The 23,214-nt window shown below is 35.8% G+C and overlaps 1 protein-coding gene across 4 annotated transcripts in view; it reads left to right on the top strand.

Annotated features, from left to right (window-relative positions):
- FBN2 (fibrillin 2) overlaps positions 1–23,214 on the top strand; it is a 282,926-nt gene that overhangs the window by 79,601 nt on the left and 180,111 nt on the right. For 3 of the 4 annotated variants that reach the window (XM_063665204.1, XM_063665205.1, XM_054488319.2), the window contains one exon: positions 15,451–15,576. The exons of the other annotated variant lie outside the window; for it this stretch is intronic. In XM_063665204.1, coding sequence (XP_063521274.1) covers positions 15,451–15,576 — 126 coding nt within the window. The remainder of the gene's footprint in view (positions 1–15,450; positions 15,577–23,214) is intronic. 4 annotated transcript variants of the gene reach the window in all.

The following is a 23,214-nucleotide window of genomic DNA, read 5'->3' as shown; positions in this document are numbered from 1 at the left end:
GATTAAAATGTCTGGAAAAGCACGTTGAAAAGTTCTGCTTTATTTCAAAATCGTGGCATAGTCAGAAAGTTCTCAATTAAATGCTAATCCATAGTTCAGGCTATTTTAAGACATCTTACTGTGATTTCATTTTTTTCCTTTAAATTCCTAGACTGTTTCCTGAATACTTACGCCAAATTAATTTGGAAGAGATGGGGCATGAAAAAATAATACATTAAAACATGGTACATATATGACATTAAAAAAAAGTGATCTTTTTTATAGGATGATTGAGAAGTTTTATAGAGTTAAAAATAAATTTCAACTATGTGGATGATAACTGTAAATAGCTTAACACTAGCTCTAAATCATGGTTCTTTTGAAGTTTGGAAGATAATGATATCCTGTAGCTGATGCAATTAGTTGTGAACGAAACATGCCCTTGTAATAAACAGGGTAGCTGTGGAAAATGAGGGACAACAGGAAATTAAGATAATACTTAAAGAATTAAGCTGTGAGAAAATCAGTAACTTTATTTTATTTATTTATTTTGCTTTAGTTCTTATTTAAAAAAACGAATACATGGTTTGCCGCACCTATTGACCCGTCCTCTAAGTTCTCTCCCCCCACCCCCCAACAGGCCCTGGTGTGTGTTATTCCCCTCTCTGTGTCCACGTGTTTTCAATGTTCAACTCCCACTTATGAGTGAGAACATGTGGTGTTTGGTTTTCTGTTCCTGTGTTAGTTTGCAGAGGATGATGGCTTCCAGCTTCATCCATGTCCCAGCAAAGGACATGATCTCATTCCCTTTTATGGTTGCATGGTATTCCATGGGGTATATGTACCACATTTTCTTTATCCAGTCTATCATTGATGGGCATTTGGGTTGGTTCCATGTCTTTGCTATTGTAAATACTGCTGCAATAAACATATGTGTGCATGTGTCTTTATAGTACAATGATTTATAATTCATTGGGTATACACCCACTAATGGGATTGCTGGGTCAAATGGTATTTCTGGTTCTAGACCCTTGAGGAATCACCATACTGTCTTCCACAATGGTTGAACTAATTTATATTTCCACCAACAGTGTAAAAGCATTCCTATTTCTCCACAGCCTCGCCAGCATCTCGTTTCCTGACTTTTTAATAATCACCATTCTGAATGGTGTGAGATGGTATCTCATTGTGGTTTTGATTTGCATTTATCTGATGATCAGTGATGATGAGCTTTTTTTATATGTTTATTGGCCACATAAATGCCTTCTTTTGAGAAGTGTCTGTTCATATCCTTTGCCCACTTTTTGCTGGGGTTGTCTTTTTCTTGTAAATATGTTTAAGTTCCTTATAAATTCTGGATATTAGACCTTTGTCAGATGGGTAGATTGCAAAAATTTTCTCCCATTCTGTAGGTTTCCTGTTCACTCTGATAATAGTTACTTTTGCTGTGCAGAAACTCTTTAGTTTAATTCCATCACATTTGTCAATTTTGGCTTTTGTTGCAATTGCTGTTGGCATTTTTGTCATGAAGTCTCTCCCCATGCCTATGTCCTAAATGGTATTCTCTAGGTTTTCTTCTAGGGTTATTATGGTTTTGGATTTTACATTTAAGTCTTTAATCCATCTTGATTTTTGTATAAGGTGTAAGGAAGGGGTCCAGTTTCAATTTTCTGCATATGGCTAGCCAGTTTTCCCAGCACCATTTACTAATTAGGAGATCCTTTCTCCATTGCTTGTTTTTGTCAGGTTTGTTGAAGATGAGATGATTCTAGATGTGTGGTGTTATTTTTGAGGTCTCTGTTCTTCTCCATTGGTCTGTATGTCTGTTTTGGTTCCAGTACCATGCTGTTTTGGTTACTGTGGCCTTGTAGTATAGTTTGAAGTCAGGTAGTGTGATGCATCCAGCTTTGTTCTTTTTGCTTAGGATTGTCTTGGCTATACAGGGCCTTCTTTAATTCCATATGAAATTTAAAATGGGTTTTTTCTAATTCTGTGAAGAATGTCAATGGCAGTTCAATGGGAATAGCATTGAATCTATAAATTACTTTGGATAGTATTGGCCATTTTCATGATATTGATTCTTCCTATCCATGAGGACTGAATGTTTTTCCATTGTTTGTGTCCTCTCTTATTTCCTTGAGCCGTGTTTTGTAGTTCTCCTTTAAGAGGCCTTTCACATCCCTTGTAAGTTGTATTCCTAGGTATGTTATTCTCTTTGTAGCAATTGTGAATGGGAGTTCACTCATGATTTGACTCTCTGTTTGTCTATTATTGGTGTATAGGAATGCTTATGATTTTTGCACCCGATTTTGTATTCTGAGACTACTGAAATTGCTTATCAGCTTAAGGAGATTTTGGCTGAGACGATGCGGTTTTCTAAATATACAATCATGTCATCTGCAAACAGATACAATTTGACTTCCTCTCTTCCTATTTGAATCCCCTTTATTTCTTTCTCTTGCCTGATTGCCCTGGTCAGAACTTCCAATACTGTGTTGAATAGGAGTGGTGAGAGAGGGCATCCTTGTCTTGTGCCGGTTTTCAAAGGGAATGCTTCCAGCTTTTCCCCATTCACTATGATATTGGCTGTGGGTTTGCCATAAATAGCTCTTATTATTTTGAGATATGTTCCATCAATACCTGGTTTACTGAGAGTTTTTAACATGAAGGAATGTTGAATTTTATAGAAAGTCTTTTCTGCATCTATTGAGATAATCATGTGGTTTTTGTCTTTGGTTCTGTTTATGTGATAGATTATGTTTATTGATTTGTGTATGTTGAACAATCGAACCAGCCTTGCATCCCGGGGATGAAGCTGACTTGATGGTGGTGGATAAGTTTTTTGATGTGCTGCTGGATTCAGTTTGCCAGTATTTTATTGAAGATTTTCACAATTTGTTGTTGTTGTTGTTTTAGCAAGTTTTTGTTGTTGTTGTTGTTGTGTCTCTTCCAGGTTTTGATACCAGGATGATTCTGGCTTCATAAAATGAGTTAGGGAGGCGTCCCTTCTTTTCAATTGTTTGAAATAGTTTCAGAAGGAATGGAACCAGCTCCTCTTTGTATTTCTTGTAGAATTCAGCTGTGAATCCATCTGGTCCTGAGCTTTTTTTGGTTGGTAGGCTATTAATTACTGCCTCAATTTCAGAGCTTGTTAGTGGTCTATTCAGGGGTTCAACTTCTTCCTGGTTTAGTCTTGGTAGGGTATATGTGTCCAGGAATTTATCCATTTCTACTAGATTTCTAGTTTATTTATGTGGAGGTGTTTATAGTACTCTCTGATGGTAGTTTGTATTTCTGTGGGGTCAATGGTGATGTCCCCTTTATCATTTTTTATTGTGTCTATTTGATTCTTCTCTCTATTCTTCTTTATTAGTCTAGTTAGCAGTCTATCAATTTCATTAATTTTTTTCAAAACACCAGCTCTTGGATTCATTGATTTTTTTTGGAGAGTTTTTCTTGTCTCTAACTCTTTCAATTCTTCTCTGATCTTAGGTATTTCTTCTGCTAGCTTTTAGATTAGTTTGCTCTTGCCTCTCTAGCTCTTTTAATTGTGATGTTAGGGTGTCGATTTGAGATCTTTGTAGCTTTCTGATGTGGGCTTTTAGTGCTATAAATTTCCTTCTTAACACTGCTTTAGCTGTGTCCCAGAGATTCTGGTACGTTGTCTCTTTGTTCTCATTAGTTTCAAAGAACTTCTTGATTTCTGCCTTACTTTCAATATTTACCCAGGAGTCATTCAGGAGCAGGTTGTTCAGTTTCCACGAAATTGTGTGGTTTTGACTGAGTTTCTTAATCCTGAGTTCTAATTTGATTGCACTGTTGGTCTGAGAGACTGTTATGATTTCAGTTCTTTTGCATTTGCTGAGGAGTGTTTTACTTCCAGTTATGTGGTCAATTTTAGAATAAGTGGCACTGAGAAGAATGTATATTCTGTTGATTTGGGGCAGAGAGTTCTGTAGGCATGTAGTAGGTCCACTTGATCCAGAGCTGAGTTCAAGTACTGAATATTTTTGTTAATTTCCTGTCTCATTTATCTGTCTAATACTGACAGTGGGGTGTTAAAGTCTCCCACTATTATTGTGTGGAAGTCTAAGTCTCTTTATAGGCCTCTAATAACTTGTTTTATGAATCTGGGTGCTTTTATGAATTCAACGGAAAGTTAGCTCTTCTTGTTGAATTGTTCCCTTTACCATTATATAATGCCGTTTTTTGTCTTTTTTGATCTTTGCTGGTTTAAAATCTGTTTTGTCAGAGACTAGTATTGCAACCCCTGCATTGTTTTGCTTTCCATTTGCTTGGTAAATATTCCTCCATCCCTTTATTTTGAGCCTGTGTGTGTCTTTGCATGTAAGATGGATTTCCTCAGTACAGCACATGCACACCAATGGGTCTTGACAGCTTGTCCAGTTTGCCAATAAGTGTCTTTTAACTGGGGCATTTAGCCCATTTACATTTAAGGTTAGTATTGTCATGTGTGAATTTGATCCTGTTATCATAATGATATTGTTATTTTGCACACTAGTTCATGCAGTTTCTTCATAGTGTTATTGGTCTTTATATTTTGGGTTTTTTTTTTTTTTGCAGTGTCTGGTACTGGTTTTTCCTTTCCATATTTAGTGCTTCTTTCACGAGCTCTTGAGGAACAGGCCTGGTGGTAACGAAATTCCTCAGCATTTGCTTTTCTGGAAAATATTTTATTTCTCCTTTGCTTTGAAGCTTAGCTTGGCTGGATGTGAAATTCTGTGTTGAAAATTCTTTTCTTGAAGAATGTTGAATATTGGCCCCCAATCTTTTCTGGCTTGTAGAGTTTCTGCTGAGAGGTCCACTGTTAGTCTGATGTACTTCCCTTTGAAGGTGACCTGACCTTTCTCTCTGGCTGCCCTTAACAGTTTTTCCTTCATTTCAACCTTGAAGAATCTGATGATTATGTGTCTTGAGGTTGATCTTCTCATGGAGTATCTTAATGGTGTTCTGTGTATTTCCTGAATTTGCATGTTGGCCTGTCTTGCTAGGTTGGGGAAGTTCTTCTGGATAATATCCAGAAATATGTTTTCCAGCTTGCTTCCATTCTCCCTGTCTCTTCCTGGTACTCCAGTCAGTCGTAGGTTCGGTCATTTTATGAAGTACCATGTTTCCTGGAAGCTTTGTTCATTCCTTTTCATTCTTTTTTCTCTATTCTTGTCTGCATATCTTATTTCAGTAAGGTGGTCTTAAGACTCTGATATCCTTTCTTCCACTTGGTCGATTCGGCTGTTGATGCTTGTGTATGCTTCGTGAAGTTCTCATGCTGTGTTTTTCAGCTCCCTTAGGTCGTTTATGTTCCCCTCTAAACTGGTTATTCTAGTTAGCAATTCCTCTCACCTTTTATCAAAGTTCTTAGCTTCTTTGCATTGGCTTTGAACATGCTCCTTTAGCTCATCATAGTTTTTTATTACCCATTTTGTGAAGCCTACTTCTGTCAATTCGTCCATCTGATCCTTCATTTAGCTCTGCACCCTTGACGGAGAGATGTTGCAGTCATTTGGAGAAGAGGCACTCTGGCCTTTTGTGTTTTTAGCATTTTTTCATTGATTCTTTCTCACCTTCATGTGTTTGTCTAGTTTCCGTCTTTGCAGCTGCTGACCCTTGGATGGGGTTTTTATGGGGGCCTTTTTATTGCTGTTGATGCTGTTGTTGTCACTTTCTGCTTGTTTGTCTTTCTTTTAGTAGTCAGGACCCTCTTCTGTAGGGCTGCTGCAGTTTGCTGGGGGTTCACTTCAGGTCTTATTCATCTGATTCGCCCCCATGACTAGAGATGTCACTCAAGGAGGCTGGAGAGCCGCAAAGATGGGTGCCTGCTCCTTCTGGGACCTCTCACCTCTAGGGGCACCAACCTGATGCCAGTAGGATCTCTCCTCTATAAGGAGTCTGACAATCCCTTTTGGAGGGTCTCACCCAGTTGGGTGCCACTGGGAGCAGGATCCGTTGAATGAAGCAGTTTGTCCTTTGGTGGAGAGAGTGTGTTTCGCTGGGGGGGAACCCCACTCTCCTGGGCTGCCCAGATTCCTCAGAACTACCAGGAGGAGAGGCTAAGTCTGCTGATCCCCAGAGACTGCAGCCACCCCTCCCCCTAGGGGCTCAGGCCCAGGGAGATCCAAATTCTGTCTCTGAGCCTCTGGCTGGAGTTATTGGAGATCCTGTAGGAAGGCCCCACCCACTGAGGAAGGATGGGTCAGGGTTAGACCTGAAGAGGCACTCTGGCCTCAGACTGCCACAGCCAGTGTGTTGGGCTGTGAGGACAAGTCTTGGGACCAAGCCATCCAACTCCCTGGCTCCAGCAGGGGAAAAGCACAGCCGGGAGCTATAGAAATGGGTGCAGCCCTTCCCCGTGCCCAGAGAGCTTAGTGTGTTCAGCAGTTGCTTTTTTTTTTTTTTTTAATTGCTGCCCCTCCCCCAAGGAACTCAAAAGGCTTAGAGAGCAGACAGCAGCACCTGGTGCTGGTCGCCACAACCCCTGGGGATCTCTGTAGGCTTAAGCAGATTCCTGCTCAGAGGCTGTAATAATCTGTGCGTTCCAGGGTTGAGATGGTAGGCCCCTGTGGCGTGGGTTTGAGAGTGGGGTCCTCCGATTCGTGGGTTGCACAGTTCTCTGGAAAAAAACAGTTTCCTAGGCTGGGTAGCACACTCACTCATGGCCTCCCTTAGCTGCGGGGAGGGGGTTCCCCATCCCCGTGTGGCTCTCAGGTGGGCTGCGGCACCACACTGCTCATCCTTCTCTCTGTGGATCACGCCAGCCTTCTAGTCAACTTTGATGAAAGAACCTGGATACGTTGGTTGCCAGTGAAGGATTCACACTCTTTTGTTTTTTTTGATGGGAGCCTCTGAGCGGCGCTGCTTCTAGTTGGCCATCTTGGCCCCACATTTTATTTTAAACTGTTGCCATGCTAACATTCTGGACTTAAGCAGTGTCAGAAAGGTGTGCCCTCCTAGGGTGCTATGAAATCAGTCATATCAATTCTTGATGGCTTTAATATTGAGAGCCATTTGAGTTTTAGCCGTTGTGCTTAATCCACATTTAATCTACTTTCTTCCATTTTATTCTACGTTAAAGGACCAAAGTTAACTCATATAGGACTTAAAATTTAAGCTATCATAAAACAAGTGAATTAAAAATGTTAAAAGTGTCATTAAGCCCTTTTCCAATATTTATAAACTTTAAATATATCACAAATTGCCACGTGCATATGATGTATAATTTTCTTACAAAGTTTCTTCTTTTTTTGTTTTTATCTCATGAACCTACTCTAATTAGGAGTGACATTTTGTTCAAGATTAGTACTTGGCTTTGGATCTTTTAGGTTTTCAAATGAACAGGATGCTCCTAAAATTTTTTAAAATATATTAAAATTAAACTGGCATAATTATTAATTTGTACCATGTGATATTTAGGGATTAGGCTTTTAAACTACTTCAAATGCTTCAAAACTGAAGATATAGCAGAAGAAAATTGTTTGTTAAATTTCATCTCGTGCTTCATCATTGATGATAGTAACATTGATGCCAAGCCTCTGCTCCTTTCCAGGTAATACAAAATGCACATAGGAATTCACATATTTGACACAGGCCCTAGCTAGGACACAGGATAAGGTCATGAATAAAGAAATAGCAATACAGACCCTAAATTGGTTTCTGCAAAACAAATGCTGATCTGTGTTCTTTTCATATGGCGTTAGTGCACCAGAAACATAATTTCTTTAGTCTTACTGCATGTGAGAAGAGTAGAGGAGTTTAATCTCAGCTGAAATCAGGCAGATGTTGCTAGCTCCTCAATTGTTGAATGAACAGAAGATGCCCTGAGTAGAAAGTTATTTCCAAGCCTTCTACATAGCCAAGTAAAAAGTAAACTTGGCTATTATCCGATTTATTTGATTAGAATAAATTATTAAAGATAGTTACAGCCAAAACAAATTCATCCTGGCTGCCTACATTAACCAAGTTAACGAGATCATTATAAAGTCTAACTTTAATTCATGCTGTGTTAACACAAGCTATTCCTATACAATTAAAAAACTTTACTTAAAGCAAACTCAATTATAGAAACTCCTATTTCAAGATAGCAGAATATTCCTCCTCTTCTAATCCCACAGAAAACTAACATGAAAATGAATAATAGAGAACAACACATCATTCTAAAATAAAATCCTGGAACAAAACCAGTGATGAGTGCATGCAGCTGTTGGGAAGTCACTGGGACAGGGAGAGTTTTCTAAGCATTTACTCTCAGTGTCATAATCCTGAAAGGTGTTTGAACCTACTAAGAGCAGAGAGCTAGAATTGTGGATGTTCTGTTGGAGAGGAGGAGATGTTCCCATAAGAGACAGATCTACTTCAGAACCTCACAGTAACAGAGGGTAATGGAAGGAGAAACTGTGGGGGCAAGCCATTTCTGAGTATTCTCCACCCAGTCTTCCATCCCAGAGACACTTCTTGAGTGAGGTGCAGGAGGGTGGAAGGACAAAGAGGAAGTATGGACCACTAGCAAGTAATCTGTAAATATAAGAGTCACACCACCGACAGTTGAAAATTGATGCTCAAGGGAAAAAAAGGTTGGGGGAGGAGTTTGGTGACAAAGTGTTTCAGGACTAGGCCTTGTAGAAGTTTCAAACCAACGCATTTCCTTTGAGCCTTCCCCACTCTGCATTTCAGCAGGAAATGGCTGCATTGAGAGATGAATAATAAAGAGAAAGGCCTGCATATAAAAACTGAAAAAAAAAAATCCAACAGCAAAAAAAGAAAACATAAGTAAAAGGCAGGTATGAACATGCTTCAAAGAATTACTACCCAAATAAATGCAAAGTTTGTGTACTTCTCTCTTATCTCAAGGAAATTAAAAACAACATATTTAATGGAAATTTAAAACAATGATGCTTTGTGGAGCATCAGTTATAGGAAGGCCAGAGTGGACGCCAAGAAGCCAGTTATAAAGTTTCTGCAGTAGTCCAGGTGCTATATGATGGAGGCTGAGACCGGGTAGTAGCAGAGGAAAGATTTGAGATATTCTTGGAAAGTAAGCAGTTGTTGCTGATGAAGTGATGTGACATAAGTGAGAGGAACATGCCAAGTTTCTCTCTTAGGCTTCTGACTTTAACAGCTGGAACATGATGGTGACATTTGTTAAGATAAGATCGAGATAGAACCATGCTCTGTTCTTGTTATTACAATTTCAGGATCCTGCAGATATCAAGTTACCAATATATACTTGTTTTGATGATCATTTTAACATTTGAATTTTGTGTATCATACATGAGTAGATATTCAGTCTGAATCAAATCATATTAAATGATTGCCAGGACACCCCATATGTCTCAGATTCCAAATAGAAATAGATCTATTATTTAGTTGCTGTCCTTAGACATTTGTTTTCATAGAAATAAAATATTATGTGTGAATATCTACAGAGTATAGAAATAAGAATTTCTGTTTACTAATGGAAATAATAAGCACTGGGGACTCCAAAAGTAGGGAGGCTGAGGGGAGGGATGAGGACTGAAAAATTACCTATTGATACCTACTGAGTTTTCACTATTTGGATAATGGGTTAACTAGAAGCCCAGACCTTACCATTATGCAATATATCCACGTAACAAACCTGCACCTGTATCCCCAAAACTATAAAAATTAAAAAGAAAAAGCAAATTCAATGTAAAAAAATTAAAATTAGAAATGGATCTAATTTGGTAACAAGAAAAGTTAAAAAACACACTATGAAATATAGTAGTAATTTCTATGTCCTCTGGTTCCTGCACATATAAATTAAATGAACCATTTTTATATGCCTATAATACTGCACATATTTTCCATATTTGGACATGAACTAAAAATAATATATCATCTAATAATAATTTATGTAATAAAATTAATTTTTTAGAACACGTTTACATGGAGAATTTGGAGAATAAATGAGGTTATAAACTAGAATTATTGTTGCTTTGTTACATTATTTTTAACGTTAATAGACATGGACTGATGTTATTGCATAAGGTATAAGTTTCAAAATATATAATTGTGTTGTATAAAATTGTTACGTGTGATTTGGAATAATTCAAAATTTAAAGAAATACTAAGTTTTTGCCTGAATCGAAGGAATAAACAAAGATACATCTGTACAGTCTGGTCATTGGAGAATTAATCAATCATTAGTAGTTGCTTGTGATAGGATTTTGCAGATGTAGAAATTCTTGCATAGTTTGAAGGCTTGAGGCTTGCTTTTTTATATTTATAAAGAGCCCATCTTGGTCAAAATTGGTTATTTCTTGGTTATTTCTATATGATTTCTTTTAAATTTTCTTTTTTATTTTAGCTGCTAACTTGATCTAACTAAAAGAAATTAATTCTACATAACTGCAGAGTCTAGGAGACTTCAAAAATAAGGATTTCGTTCTCCTTCTAAAAAAAATACTTTTTAGGCAGTTACAAAATAAATCCTATGATGTTGGATTGTTTTTCTTTTCGCAAAATCACTGAATCTACTATAGTCTGTATGCAGCGTACAATTTTATGAATAATATTAAGGTTTTGTAGACTTATTCTCATTTTTCAGCTTTTACCATATTTTTTCTCTGATTTATCTGCCAGGAAAACAAGTTTCTAGAGCTCTTTTGTACCACACTGTAATGAGAGTGGGAGTGTAGTACATTTAAAAATGAGGTTTAAGGCTGTGCGCAGTGGCTCACGCCTGTAATCTCAGCACTTTGGTTGGCCGAGGCAGGTGGATCACCTGAAGTCAGGAGTTCGAGACCAGCCTGACCAACATGGTGAAACCCTGTCTCTACTCAAAGTACAAAATTAGCCGGGCGAGGTGTCTCATGCCTGTAATCCCAGCTACTCAGGAGGCCTGAGGCAGGAGAATCGCTTGAACCCAGGAGGTGGAGGTTGCAGTGAGCCGAGATTGCGCCATTGCACCCCAGCCTGGGCAACAGGAGCAAATATAATAATAATATCTCAAAAAATAATAATAACAATAATAATAATAATGAGGTTTAAAATGTGCTGAATTAGAATGTTCAGTATGTAGACTTCTTGCCATATATTGTATTCATAGTTGATTTTTGTTTACATCATGTATCCTTTAATAAGACACTGAAATCTAATTCAGTACAAAAATACTTTGGACTGTTGTAATTAGTTCAATAGATATAGCTAATAGGAGGAAGAAATAATTTGTAGGCTTGAATTCACTAATTTACACACTGAGATATACAGAACTTTTGAGCTTACCAAAAAATAATAGGGCAAATTGATATGTACTGACACAGAGATGTGTTCACAAAATATTTTATAATGAAGAAAAACAAGATGCAGAAAAACACATATACTATGGTTTCATTCTTGTTAAATAAACAGACCACCATTCTGAATATGTGTGTGAATAAAAGTCTAAAAAGACAGAAGCAAATTTATATCGATGGTCATTTCTTTAACTTTCTATTTTCTGTATCTTTTACATTTGTTGCAATGAGATACGTTATTTTGTAATTAAGTATATAGCATTAATAAATCTATTATGTAAGCTTGTAAGTTTGAATAGATTGTAACAAATTTGTGTAAATTTACATATTTATTTTTATATACAGTGTTTATTATAAAAATCAACTGATTTTTTTACTTGTATTTCCAAAAGCCAGGTTTTATAGTAATTGATTATCTCTATTTTTTTGTATTTTATCGTCATTATTTTATTGATTCCATTTACTTTGGGTTTAATTTGCTCTTCTTTTTAAAATGTCTTAATATGGAAACTCAGATCACTGATTTAAGAAGTTTCTCTTTTTGTACTATCAGCATTTAATGGTACATTTATGTCAAAGCACCAGTTTAGCTGCATCCTACAAATTTTGATATGGTGTATCTTCATTTTAAGTTAATTCAAAATATGTTCTATTTTTCCATGTGATTTTTTCTTTGACCTGTTCATTATTTCAAAGCATATTGTTTAAATTTCAGATATTTGAGGTTGTTCCAGATTTTTTCCTTTATTACTTTCTAGTTTAACTCTGTTGTGTTTGGAGAACATATTTTGGATTATTTTAACTTTCTTTTACATTTAATGAACCTTTTACATGGCCTCACAATATAGTCTTTCTTGGTAAATATTCTGTGGGCACTTGATAAGAAAGTGTGCTCTGCTTAAGTGAGGTGGAGTATTCTATAAATGTCAACTAGGACAAGTTGGTTGAAAATATGGTTCAAGTCTAATATATCCCTGATGGTTTTCAGTCTACTTATTCTTTTAGTTAAGAGAAGAATGTGGAAATTTCCACATACTTCCAGGTTATCTATTTCTGTTTTCAGTTTTATCTGCTGAAATTACCCTTGCTCCAGGTGTTTAATGCTTTATAATCATGCACACACAGTTAGCATTATCATGTCTTCTTCATGAATTTACCCCTTTGTCATTATGCAATGTCCATTTTTATCCACACACAGTATTACTTGTTGTGATGAGTACTACTTATAGTATTAACATAGCCATTCCAGATTTTTTTTATTGAGTTCTTAATATATCTTTTTCATCCCTTTACTTTTTAAGATGTCAAAGGAGTTTTCTTGTAGGCAGCCTAAAATTGGGTCTTGCTTTTTAAAAATCTGACAATCAGACTTTTTAATGGAATTTTTCCTACCACTGACATCTCATATGATTATCAGTTTTATTGTGTTTAAATCTCGTTATTGTGTTTACTATCTCATGTCTGTCTCACCTATTCTTTGTTACTCTTTCTCTTTGCCTGACTCTTAGATTAATAGTGTATATTCTTGTATTGCAGTTTATCTCCACAATTGGATTATTAACTATATCTCTGCTTATTTTTTAGTGTTTATACATATTTAACTTACTACATTCTATTTTCAAGTAGTATAATGCCACTTCAGTTATAATGTAATAACTTTACAATGGTACCATTTACCTCTTCAATTTTTCATGTTATTGTTGTTATGCTTTTGACTTCTGTGTGTTATAACATCCAAAATACATTATTTTTGTTGTTGCTTGGAAAAATCAATTCTGTTAAGGTTAATTAAAAAATAAGAAAATATGTTTTTTCTCTATTAACATATTACCATGCCTACTGCTTTTCATTTTTTGTGTGTAGGTTAGAATTTTAATCTCACTTTTATTTTACCTGAAGAACTTCCTTTTACATTTAAAGTCCGAAAACGCTTTATTAATGCTTCATGAATTTTATTATGTCAATACTAAGGATTTCTGTGCCTATGTGGATGAAATTAATAGGCAATTTAAAGGATAGGATGATAATTTCAATGTCTAAAACTGAAATTTTAAATTTAGAGTAAGAGGACAACAATTCCAACAATTCCAATATAAGAGTGTTCAAGGAATATAAATAGACAACTTTCACATGAGGAAATAAAAAAGCTAATAAGTGTAGGAGCTAGTAATTAGAGAAATGAAAACTAAAGTAATAATTAATATTCCTTTACAATATTAGGATATTTATAATATTACAAATATTACAATATTTACAATATTACAATATTCCTTTACAATACAAGAAAATTAGGATATTGGAGGCCGGGCATGGTGGCTCATGGCTCATGCCTGTAATCCCAGCACTTTGGGAGGCCAAGGCAGGCAGATCATCTGAGGTCAGGAGATCAAGACCAGCCTGACCAACATGGAGAAACCCCGTCTCTACTAAAAATACAAAATTATCCGGGCATGGTGGTGCATGCCTGTAATCCCAGCTACTCAGGAAGGCTGAGGCAGGAGAATTGCTTGAACTTGGGAGGTGGAGGTTTCAGTGAGTCGAGATCTCGCCACTGCACTCCAGCCTGGACAACAAGAGCAAAACTTGGTCTAAAAAAAAGAAAATTAGGATATTGGATAGTAATATCATGTATTGGCAGGAAAGAAGAAATACAGGAGTCTTCATGAACAGTAGAGGTGTGTAGACTGCTAGTGGTATGAAGACTCCTGCAGGCATTCTGAAGGACCACTGAACACTATTTATTCATTATACCCTATGATCTAGTAATTCTGCTCTGGGTCTACAGCAAAGTGATAAAGAGTCTGAGTCCTCAATGTCCATAGTCATTCAACTCCACAAAGAAACGTAGTGGAGACATTCACTGTACCATTCACTGAGGTTTTGAGAAGCTAAAGATAAACCAAGTGCCCATGATCAGGAGAGGAAACACATTAAGTGTTCTGCAGCCAACTGAAGCAACAGATTGTCCACATAACAGTATGGATGTATCGGGGGAACCCGCCCCCAATAATTCAACGTTATTCACATAGGTTCTTTTCTATTTCCCTAAGTGTTGGCCAGTCTGAGAAATAAAGGGAAAGAGTACAAAAGAGAGAAATTTTAAAGCTGGGTATCCGGGGGAGACATCACATTTTGGCAGGTGCTGTGATGCCCCACAAGCCACAAAACCAGCAAGTTTTTATTAGTGATTTTCAAAGGGGAGAGAGTGTACGAATAGGGTGTGGGTCACAGAGATCATGTGCTTCACAAGGTAATAGAATATCACAAGGCAAATGGAGGCAGGGCGAGATCACAGGACCGGGGTGAAATTAAAATTGCTAATGAAGTTTTGGGCACGCATTGTCATTGATAACATCTTATCAGGAGACAGGGTTTGAGAGCAGACAACCGGTCTGACCAAAATTTATTAGGCGGGAATTTCCTCATCCTAATAAGCCTGGGAGCGCTACGGAAGACCGGGGCTTATTTCATCCCTTATCTACAACCGTAAAAGACAGACATTCCCAGAGCGGCCATTTCAGAGACCTCCCCCTAGGAAGGCATTCTCTTTCTCATGACTGTTCCTTGCTGAGGAAAAGAATTCAGCGATATTTCTCCTATTTGCTTTTGAAAGAAGAGAAATATGGCTCTGTTCCGCCCAGCTCTCAGGCAGCCAGACCTAATGGTTATCTCCCTTATTCCCTGAACATTGCTGTTATCCTGTTCTTTTTTCAAGGTGCCCAGATTTCATATTGTTTAAACAATTTGTGCCATTAACGCAATCATCACAGGGTTCTGAGGCGACCTACATCCTCAGCTTACGAAGATGACAGGATTAAGAGATTAAAGTAAAGACAGACATAGGAAATCACAAGAATATTGATTGGGGAAGTGATAAATGTCCATGAAATCTTCACAATTTATGTTCTTCTGCCATGGATTCAGCTGGTCCCTCCGTTCGGGGTCCCTGACTTCCCGCAACAGGATAGATCTTAAAAACAAAATTCTAAAAGGAAAATTAAGAAACAAACTAAGATATATAACATGATACCATTTACATAAATTAAAACATATGCATACAAAGGTGTTTGACTTCTCTAACCCCATTCTCTTGAAAAACTGAGTTTCTTAGAAGAAAGTTTATATAAAGTTTTTATAGTAAAAAAAAAGGATAGATATTCTGAAAACCAGTGTCATCTATGTTCAAAATGTTTTCTTCTTGCAGATGTTGATGAATGCCAGGCTATCCCAGGGATATGCCAAGGAGGAAACTGTATCAATACAGTGGGCTCTTTTGAATGCAGATGCCCTGCTGGTCACAAGCAGAGTGAAACAACTCAGAAATGTGAAGGTGAGTCTCTCTACTTTGGGAAGCATGCCTAATTGTGACTTTAATGCAAGAAAAACAGGACTTCATTTGAAGTTTTGAAGACTATTGGTCACAATTAAACTCTTTATCTACTATGAAAGCATAGGTTTAACCCTAGAGTAGTTTTGTGTTTGTGTATTGTAGCCTTAGTGGGTTTGATTTGAAAAGAGTCAATGAGCATTTGCATCTAGTTTGTTATCTCAGTTGTGTTGCAGTGAGAATGGGAGTAATCTAGCCATTTATGTTTCTCCTTAATAAAGTAGGTTTCCATTTCACTTACAAAGTTATATCAAAAACGAAAATTGAGATAGAGATAAGAAGTCCAAGTGAAATACAGTATCATGTGTAAATGATGTGTTAGTAGTTGGCACCATGTCATATATTATAAAATAAAATATTCTAATTGGTATACTGAATGTTGTTTGGCCACCAAATTTTTTAAAATGGATTATTGATTCAGGAAGGGTTTGGAAATTACCACCACAAATAATAAAGAATAGCTTGCTCAAATAAAGATATCAAAAAACCTAATACTTTTCTGCAATATTAAATATGGATTATAATATTGAAATGTAAATTCCATTAGCAGTTCTTAAATAGAATAAATTTACTTGTTATATATATCTGTGATCAAAACCTGTATCATTTTTATAAAATTTAAGAAGTTTCTAAGTGCATGTAGCTTCAATTATCATGGATATTTAGAATAGTTTTGATGATTCTAGTAGTTTTGATACAATGTTTATCTTTTCAGTTATGTTACTTAAATAAATTTATTTCATCTAAGGCAGTTTTCTAAAGGCAATAGAGTATAACTATTCTCATTTTTTGTGACATAAGCATTATCGTCAACTCAAATTAAGTCTTTTGCTCTTTCTCTTTCCAAAAGTAGTTTGAGTTATTTTTTGTTGATTGGTTGTAAACAGCTGCATTCCTCTTTGTAAAAAAGAAAATGGGAAGAGACAAAATCTAAAGTTTAATTATAGAAGATAAACAGCAATATGAACTATATTATTTCGCAAGAGGTAGAATGTGGGTACATATGCCATTGTTTCAACGCCAGAAACCATAATCTTATAAATCCTTGGGACATGTATTATCCTGTTTTTTTTTCATTTGCCCTGGTTCATGTATACTTAGCTCCAAATTAATTGTTATAGTTATATACATTTTATATAATTACAAATTAATTTCATGCTCCCTCTAAAAAGAAAGTTTAAAAAAACATAGTTGATTATTTTAAGGACCAAATAAATTCTCTGTGAAATTGTTTACAAGAATGACCAAGTATCTTATACTACTTAAATACACTGTTGATAGTCAAAGTCAGCCTGTAGTGGAAAGGTGAAAGTAACACTTGGAAGACGTGAACGAATATCTGAATTACCTGAAGAAGCACCAACATTAGACCAAAAACTCAGGGATCTGCAGAAATTCTAGGTTGTGCCTCTTTTTCCTGGCCACTTTTTGTATTTTTTCTCCTGACTTTTTGTAACTTGATTGTGTTGCTTAAACTTTTCTCGCTCTCTTTCACTTTTTACTTCTGGACTAATATCTAAACTAGATGTACTTGGGAACAAAGTTTGATTATAGATGAGAAGGCACAGCCACTGACTGATTATAGTAGTTGTGACATTTCTAATGCACATCAAACAATGTATTTCTTCTTAGTTAAAAACAGAACGAGGCTTTTCTACGTTACATTTCATCAAAGCAACATACAGAGCCAAGCCAGACATGGGAGAAAGACAGTACAAGTCTTTATTCACCACTTGCCTATGTTCTTTAGGAAAGAGGGACATTGATAGCATGTAGGCACCACCCAAAGCCCTGAATCCAGTCGTGCCTTTCTTTACTTCCTGCCCAGGCAGCCAAATCTATTTAACCATTGCCCAGAAATAATTATGTGATTTAGTATTTGGGATCGGTGGGGAATAGCAGAATTGGAAGAAGTAGTGATTAGAATTTGAAATGTAAAGATTTTATGAAGGCCTTACTTGTGTATAAGTCATATTTATTTAAATATGTCTTAAAAGCAGATATTTTCAATTTTCTTTGGGTAATATTGTTTCTTTATATAAAAGAACAAGTGATATTTGCTTATATAAAACTATTTAATATAATCGGTAGTATAATATATCTGGAAAAACTATAAACAGTTGTTACACTTAGTGACAGGTTTTGAATTGTAGTCAGTTTTATGGATAATGTAGTGTCTGTAAAAATCTTGCCATAAATGTGATGTTTGCTCTAAATAAAAATATAACTATAGCAATTACTTTTGATCAACTATCAAAGGTAAAATATTTTAATTTATTATGTGAATTACAGTGCGAATATAAAACGTAGTACTATTGGCAGATTTAAGATGATGTTCTTCCTGTTTTTACAGTAGCACATTTCATATTTCTGTTCACACAGCAATGAAATTCTCTTAAAAAACCTTTTTTGGTCTTTAAGTTACTAGATCTATTCAGAAATAAGAAAAGTAAGTTCAGTGTTTTGGGTCTGAGTGATTAGGAAAATGGTGGTATCCTTAACAAGAAACTGCAATTAGCTTATTAATTGTTAAACATTATGTTATTGATATTTTCTGTGTGTATTTGTTTGTTAACTATCTCACTCCAACCCTTGAATAAGATCCTTCAGGACAGAGCCTCTGTCTTTAGTGCTGTATCCCGGAGCCTGGAACAGTTTAGTAGGCTCCAAACAAATATATGTTGATTAATTGGGAGTGGGATATATAATAAGTTAGTTTATTTGACTTGGGCTGAAGGTCCAAATGGAAGGTAAAATGTGGGCCCAGAGTTAAAACTGAATTTGGAAAGAAGCTACTGGTCTTCCCCAAAGGAATTTTTGCTTCATCTTAACATTTTTCATTTTGTTAATAATTTGATTTTCCTTTGGTTGCCGTTGAGAGACCAAGAGCACGTAAACATTAAATGCAATTTCAAATGTTTAGATCTTCTGTGTCATGGTTCCTCTTTGGTCACCTGCAGGTAATGCTTCTGAGGTCAGGGACCTTTGCTTTTTAGCTAAAAGAAAGAAATGTCTTCTGCTCATTCACTGTGATGTCTTCTTAACAGAAATCTTATTCTGAAAGGCTTGTTCTGCCAAAAAATTAAGTTTGAGCATATATAGTTTTTATTAAAAATGTTTTAATGCTGGGGGCAGCATTCATCTCCTAACTTAATGTTTGAAACATGTCTGCACTATCTATCATGGAGGCTTATGTTGTTTGATTCTCCTGCGACTCTTTTTTTTCCCTCATATTCAGATATAGACGACTAGGTAAGCTGTAAATCTGAACCCAAAGCAGAAAGAAATTATTATCCCCCTTTGCTCAATTACGGTCCCGAATCTCAAAAAAACCTCTCATGATGCTCACTGCAGCCATATTTATTTCTGCTATGCCAGTTTGGTTCCCAAATCTAATTTCCTAATTCTGTAATACAGCGGATAAAATGATTCTTTGGTGTAATAAACCATTTCTTCACATGCAAACAGAAGGTTGTTTCTGTTAACTTCCTCTGTTCAAACATCCATTAATTTAAATATCCATTTAATTTAAATGAAGAAGGAGAACACATCAATATAATATGAAATGGTACATTAGAAGACAGCTCAGCGTTTTTCTTTTTTACGGTAAAATATTTTCATTTGAATTTCAGTCCATGTGGGTAAAGCACAAGCAGGAGCCAGATGTCCTTGCGTGATCCTCCCTTCCAGACTATACCTTCGTTAACATTCCTTGAGCTAGTTATTCTTTCCTGGCTTACATGGGAGGCAGAAAAAGAGCATCATTGTATTGGAAAGTATCCCTTCAATGGCTCTTTATGTGGCAGATAGTTGTTTGCAATTTAGTTTGAAGAGTTTTCAGCTTTGTTCCATTAACACAGCATTTTGTTGTTTGAGACTTGTGACAACAAATATATTTATTTAGGCTCATGAAACTCATAAAAGTTGTTGGCACAGTCTCCTCTGCTGCTGTTCCAACTCTGCTTAGATAAACCATGGAAAATAAACTTTCTGTACTAAACTGAAAAGTACTCACTCTTATTCATATTACATAAAGTATATTAATTTTAAAATAAATAAAAAATAAATCCATTAACATTCTCAAGGGGAAAACTACACATTAAAATGGAGAGTGAAGCAAGGGGATTGCTAACATTGGAAACAGATAAGACTTTTTGGGTCATAAATTTAAAAACCGTGAAAATCATCTTAGGTTAATTTATATATAACACTGTAGTTAAAACATACATATTCCCTCTCTCTTGAATAAGAAAGTCAGGGGTGCTACACTCAAACCTGCTTTCTGCCCCCATCACAAATAATTTATTCCTCACTTACCATATTGTATCTGAACTATTTTTCTTGCCTGACTCTGCCAGCAGGATATATGTACCAAAATAAAATTAATAAAAGCTATATTAATTGAACATTTGCTATAGTCTAGACAATATTTAAACTACTTTACATGGGTTATCTTATTAAATCATCACCACAGAGCTGTGAGGTTAGTTACTATTATTAACTCACCTTAGAGATGAAAAAACTGAGGCACAAAGAGGCCAAGTAACTTTCTTAGGATTATATGGATGAGAAACAGAAGATCCAGAATGCCAGTGTGCTAGATTGACTCCAAAGCTTTTGCTCCTAGCCAGTGCTATTGAGCAAACAAAGGTGTTGGATGACCACGTGGCACACATCCCAGCCTGGGACTGCACTGACGGGGAAACTCATGGAGACAGCAGTAGCAGTAAGAGTGTGATTCTCCCTTTGCCCGTTGCATTTTGTGGTAGTACCCTGGCCAGAATCTACCAAGGCTGGAAGTAGATCCAGTTTAATGATCTTGGCACTGGCTGTAGAGATTATAAGCTGCATGATTGGAAAAAGCATCGTCTGTCTGCCCTGATAAAATGAAGGCAAAAAAATACAGAGTCTTGACCTTCATTTCTGTTTCTTCACTTAAGCCTTCATGGTTGGGAGAACTTTTTATTTGTATCGTCAGGGATTGCAGATGTATGACCTGGCAGTTCACTGGCTCCAACCCAAATCTGCTGCTTCAGGCCCCCTCCCCGGATTGACCAATTTAAGCACTGTACTCATAATAGCTGGTTTCCATGGAGCCTTTTAAGAAGTTAGCCCATGAGGGCTAATTCTTGAAAAAGTAAACGTTTCTCTCCGCAGTGTTCTCTGCCGCCTCTCTGGCTGATGTGTTAGATATTCAGTTAAGGGATTTTTGTTATATTTTCTGTTAATTAAATTAAAATGTATTCTGTGCCTAAATAATCCATTCACTATGACTTTAGAATTGTAATTGCAGGTCTTGGAAAACAAAAGTAGGGGTAAGAAAGTGGAACTGAACTAATTTTATCTTTGTTCACAGAAGGTAGTTGATATGGCTTGAGTCTACGTCCCCACCCAAATCTCATGTCAAATTGTAATCCTCAGTGCCGGAAGAGGGGCTTTGTGGGAGGTGATTAGATCATGGGGGCAGATTTCTTCCTTGCTGTTCTCATGATAGTGAGTGAGTTCTCATGAGATCTGGTTGTTTAAAAGTGTGTAGCTCTTCCCCCTTCTCTCTCTCTTTCTCCTGCTCTGGCCAGGTGCCTGCTTCCTGTTCACCTTCCACCATGATTGTATGTTTCCTGAGGCTTCCCTAGCCATGCTTCCTGTACTGCCTGCAGAACCATGAGCCAATAAAATAAAACTTCTTTTCTTTATATATTACCCAGTCTCAGGTAGCTCTTTATAACAATGTGAAAATGGATTAATACAGGAGTCAGTAGCAGTAGTCTAAAGAAATAGTTTTAAAATAGCCAAGAGTGTACTTTACTATTCCTATGGAAAGATAAGACAGCAAAATATTTGAAAGACTGGAGAACAAGACATTTTAGATACTAAAACATGTTATAAAGCTAAAATATTTAAATTACTATGGTACTAGCATGTAAATAGCCCAATGAAACACAATAGAAATTTCAGTAAAAGTTGAAATTGTGACATTTAAATCAATAAGGGAAAAGATCAAATATGCAGTGAATCATGTTGAGATGACAGGGTATTATTTGAAAAAGATAAATTTGGATCTATATGTCACATCTTATACCAGGATAAATTTTAAATGAATCAAAGATACAAATATTATCTATACAATTTTGTATAAAATATTATGTATACAAAAGAAAGTGATACTAAAAATAATCACGAGTATTTTTATATAGTCTTAGACCTGAGAAAGCATATTTCAGTGTGTTGCCCACTTAAAAGTTATAGAGAAATAGATTAATAAATTCAACTACATAAAATAAAATAAATTACATGGCAATAAAAGAAAAAAAATTTACTAACCAGAAAAGAAGACAAATGGTAAACTGGGAAAAGCATTTGTAACTCATAACACATAGAAAGACAAATTTTTCTAATACAAAGAGATTCCACAAATCAATAAGAACATATCCAATAAAATGTTCAAGGATATGAATTGACTATTGATGGCAAAGGAAATACCAGTGACTGACAAAAACATATTTATCCTTATTTATATAAGCAAAGTGTATTTAGAATAAGAGAGTGTAATATAAAACTGTGAGACACTATTTTTTACTTCTAAATGTTGATAAAATAAAAATTCTAATGGCAAACTGTATTGGTGAGGGTGTTAAGAAATAGACACTCTCACAAATTCCTGATAAGAGTATAAAAGTGCCCTACATAGAGGGCAATTTAGAAATATCTATCAAAATTACAAATACCCATACTATAATATTTAATCACTTAGTTTTAAATCTAAAAAGTTGTTTTGTCTATACTCATAATCAAGAAATGATGGATTTCAATGAGGTTATTCCTTCTGTCTTTTTTTTTTTGTAATAGCAAAATATAGTAGACATATACAGGATAGTGGACTGATTCAATTAAAAACATGCACACAGTGAGAAACTGTTCATCCTCACAAAAAGATAGCAGACACTTTATATATTGATATAAACGTATGTTGAAGGTATATTGTTACATGACAAAGGCAATTTGTAAACATTTTCATAAAAAAATATTAAAAAGTGTGTTATGTGTGTGTGTTAATGCATAGAATGTCCATGGAAGGACTAGAAAGTCTGTGGCATTGGATATTCTTGGAGGTGAAATTGTCTGGCTTGGAAAAAGGAATGGAGAGGAGATTTCACATTGAGTGCCTTAACCTAAGTTTTTGACTTTGAACCATGTAAATGTATTACCTATTCAAAAAATTTAAAACAGAGAGTAAGGTTGGGGGTGGGAAGACCCATTTATTTGGTAGTTTTTTTCTTGAGCCCTCAGTGAATTTCCGTCCAGAACTCTTGTCTCCCTGGAACAATGTATACAAAGCTGTTAGAGCCTCTGTCACAGAGCATTGCAACCTTTATCCCCCAGAACAGTAGGTGCATCTATGGCACATTATGTGCTGCCAAGTAGACAATATATGCACATCTAAAGCTTACTGAATGTGGGATGAAAATATGGGACCTTTTCACTTACCATAAAACTATTACTTTTATAAATCAATAAAAGTTTAAGAGTGTCAAATGAAATATGTTTGATTTTAATGATCCTCCCATTAATTGCTGTCAGAGA

This window comes from Pongo pygmaeus, chromosome 4, assembly GCF_028885625.2.
Source record: "Pongo pygmaeus isolate AG05252 chromosome 4, NHGRI_mPonPyg2-v2.0_pri, whole genome shotgun sequence".
In the NCBI taxonomy this organism is placed as follows: Eukaryota; Metazoa; Chordata; class Mammalia; order Primates; family Hominidae; genus Pongo; species Pongo pygmaeus.
The sequence above is the reverse complement of the archived record's forward strand: the minus strand, read 5'-3'. Positions and strand labels throughout refer to the sequence as shown.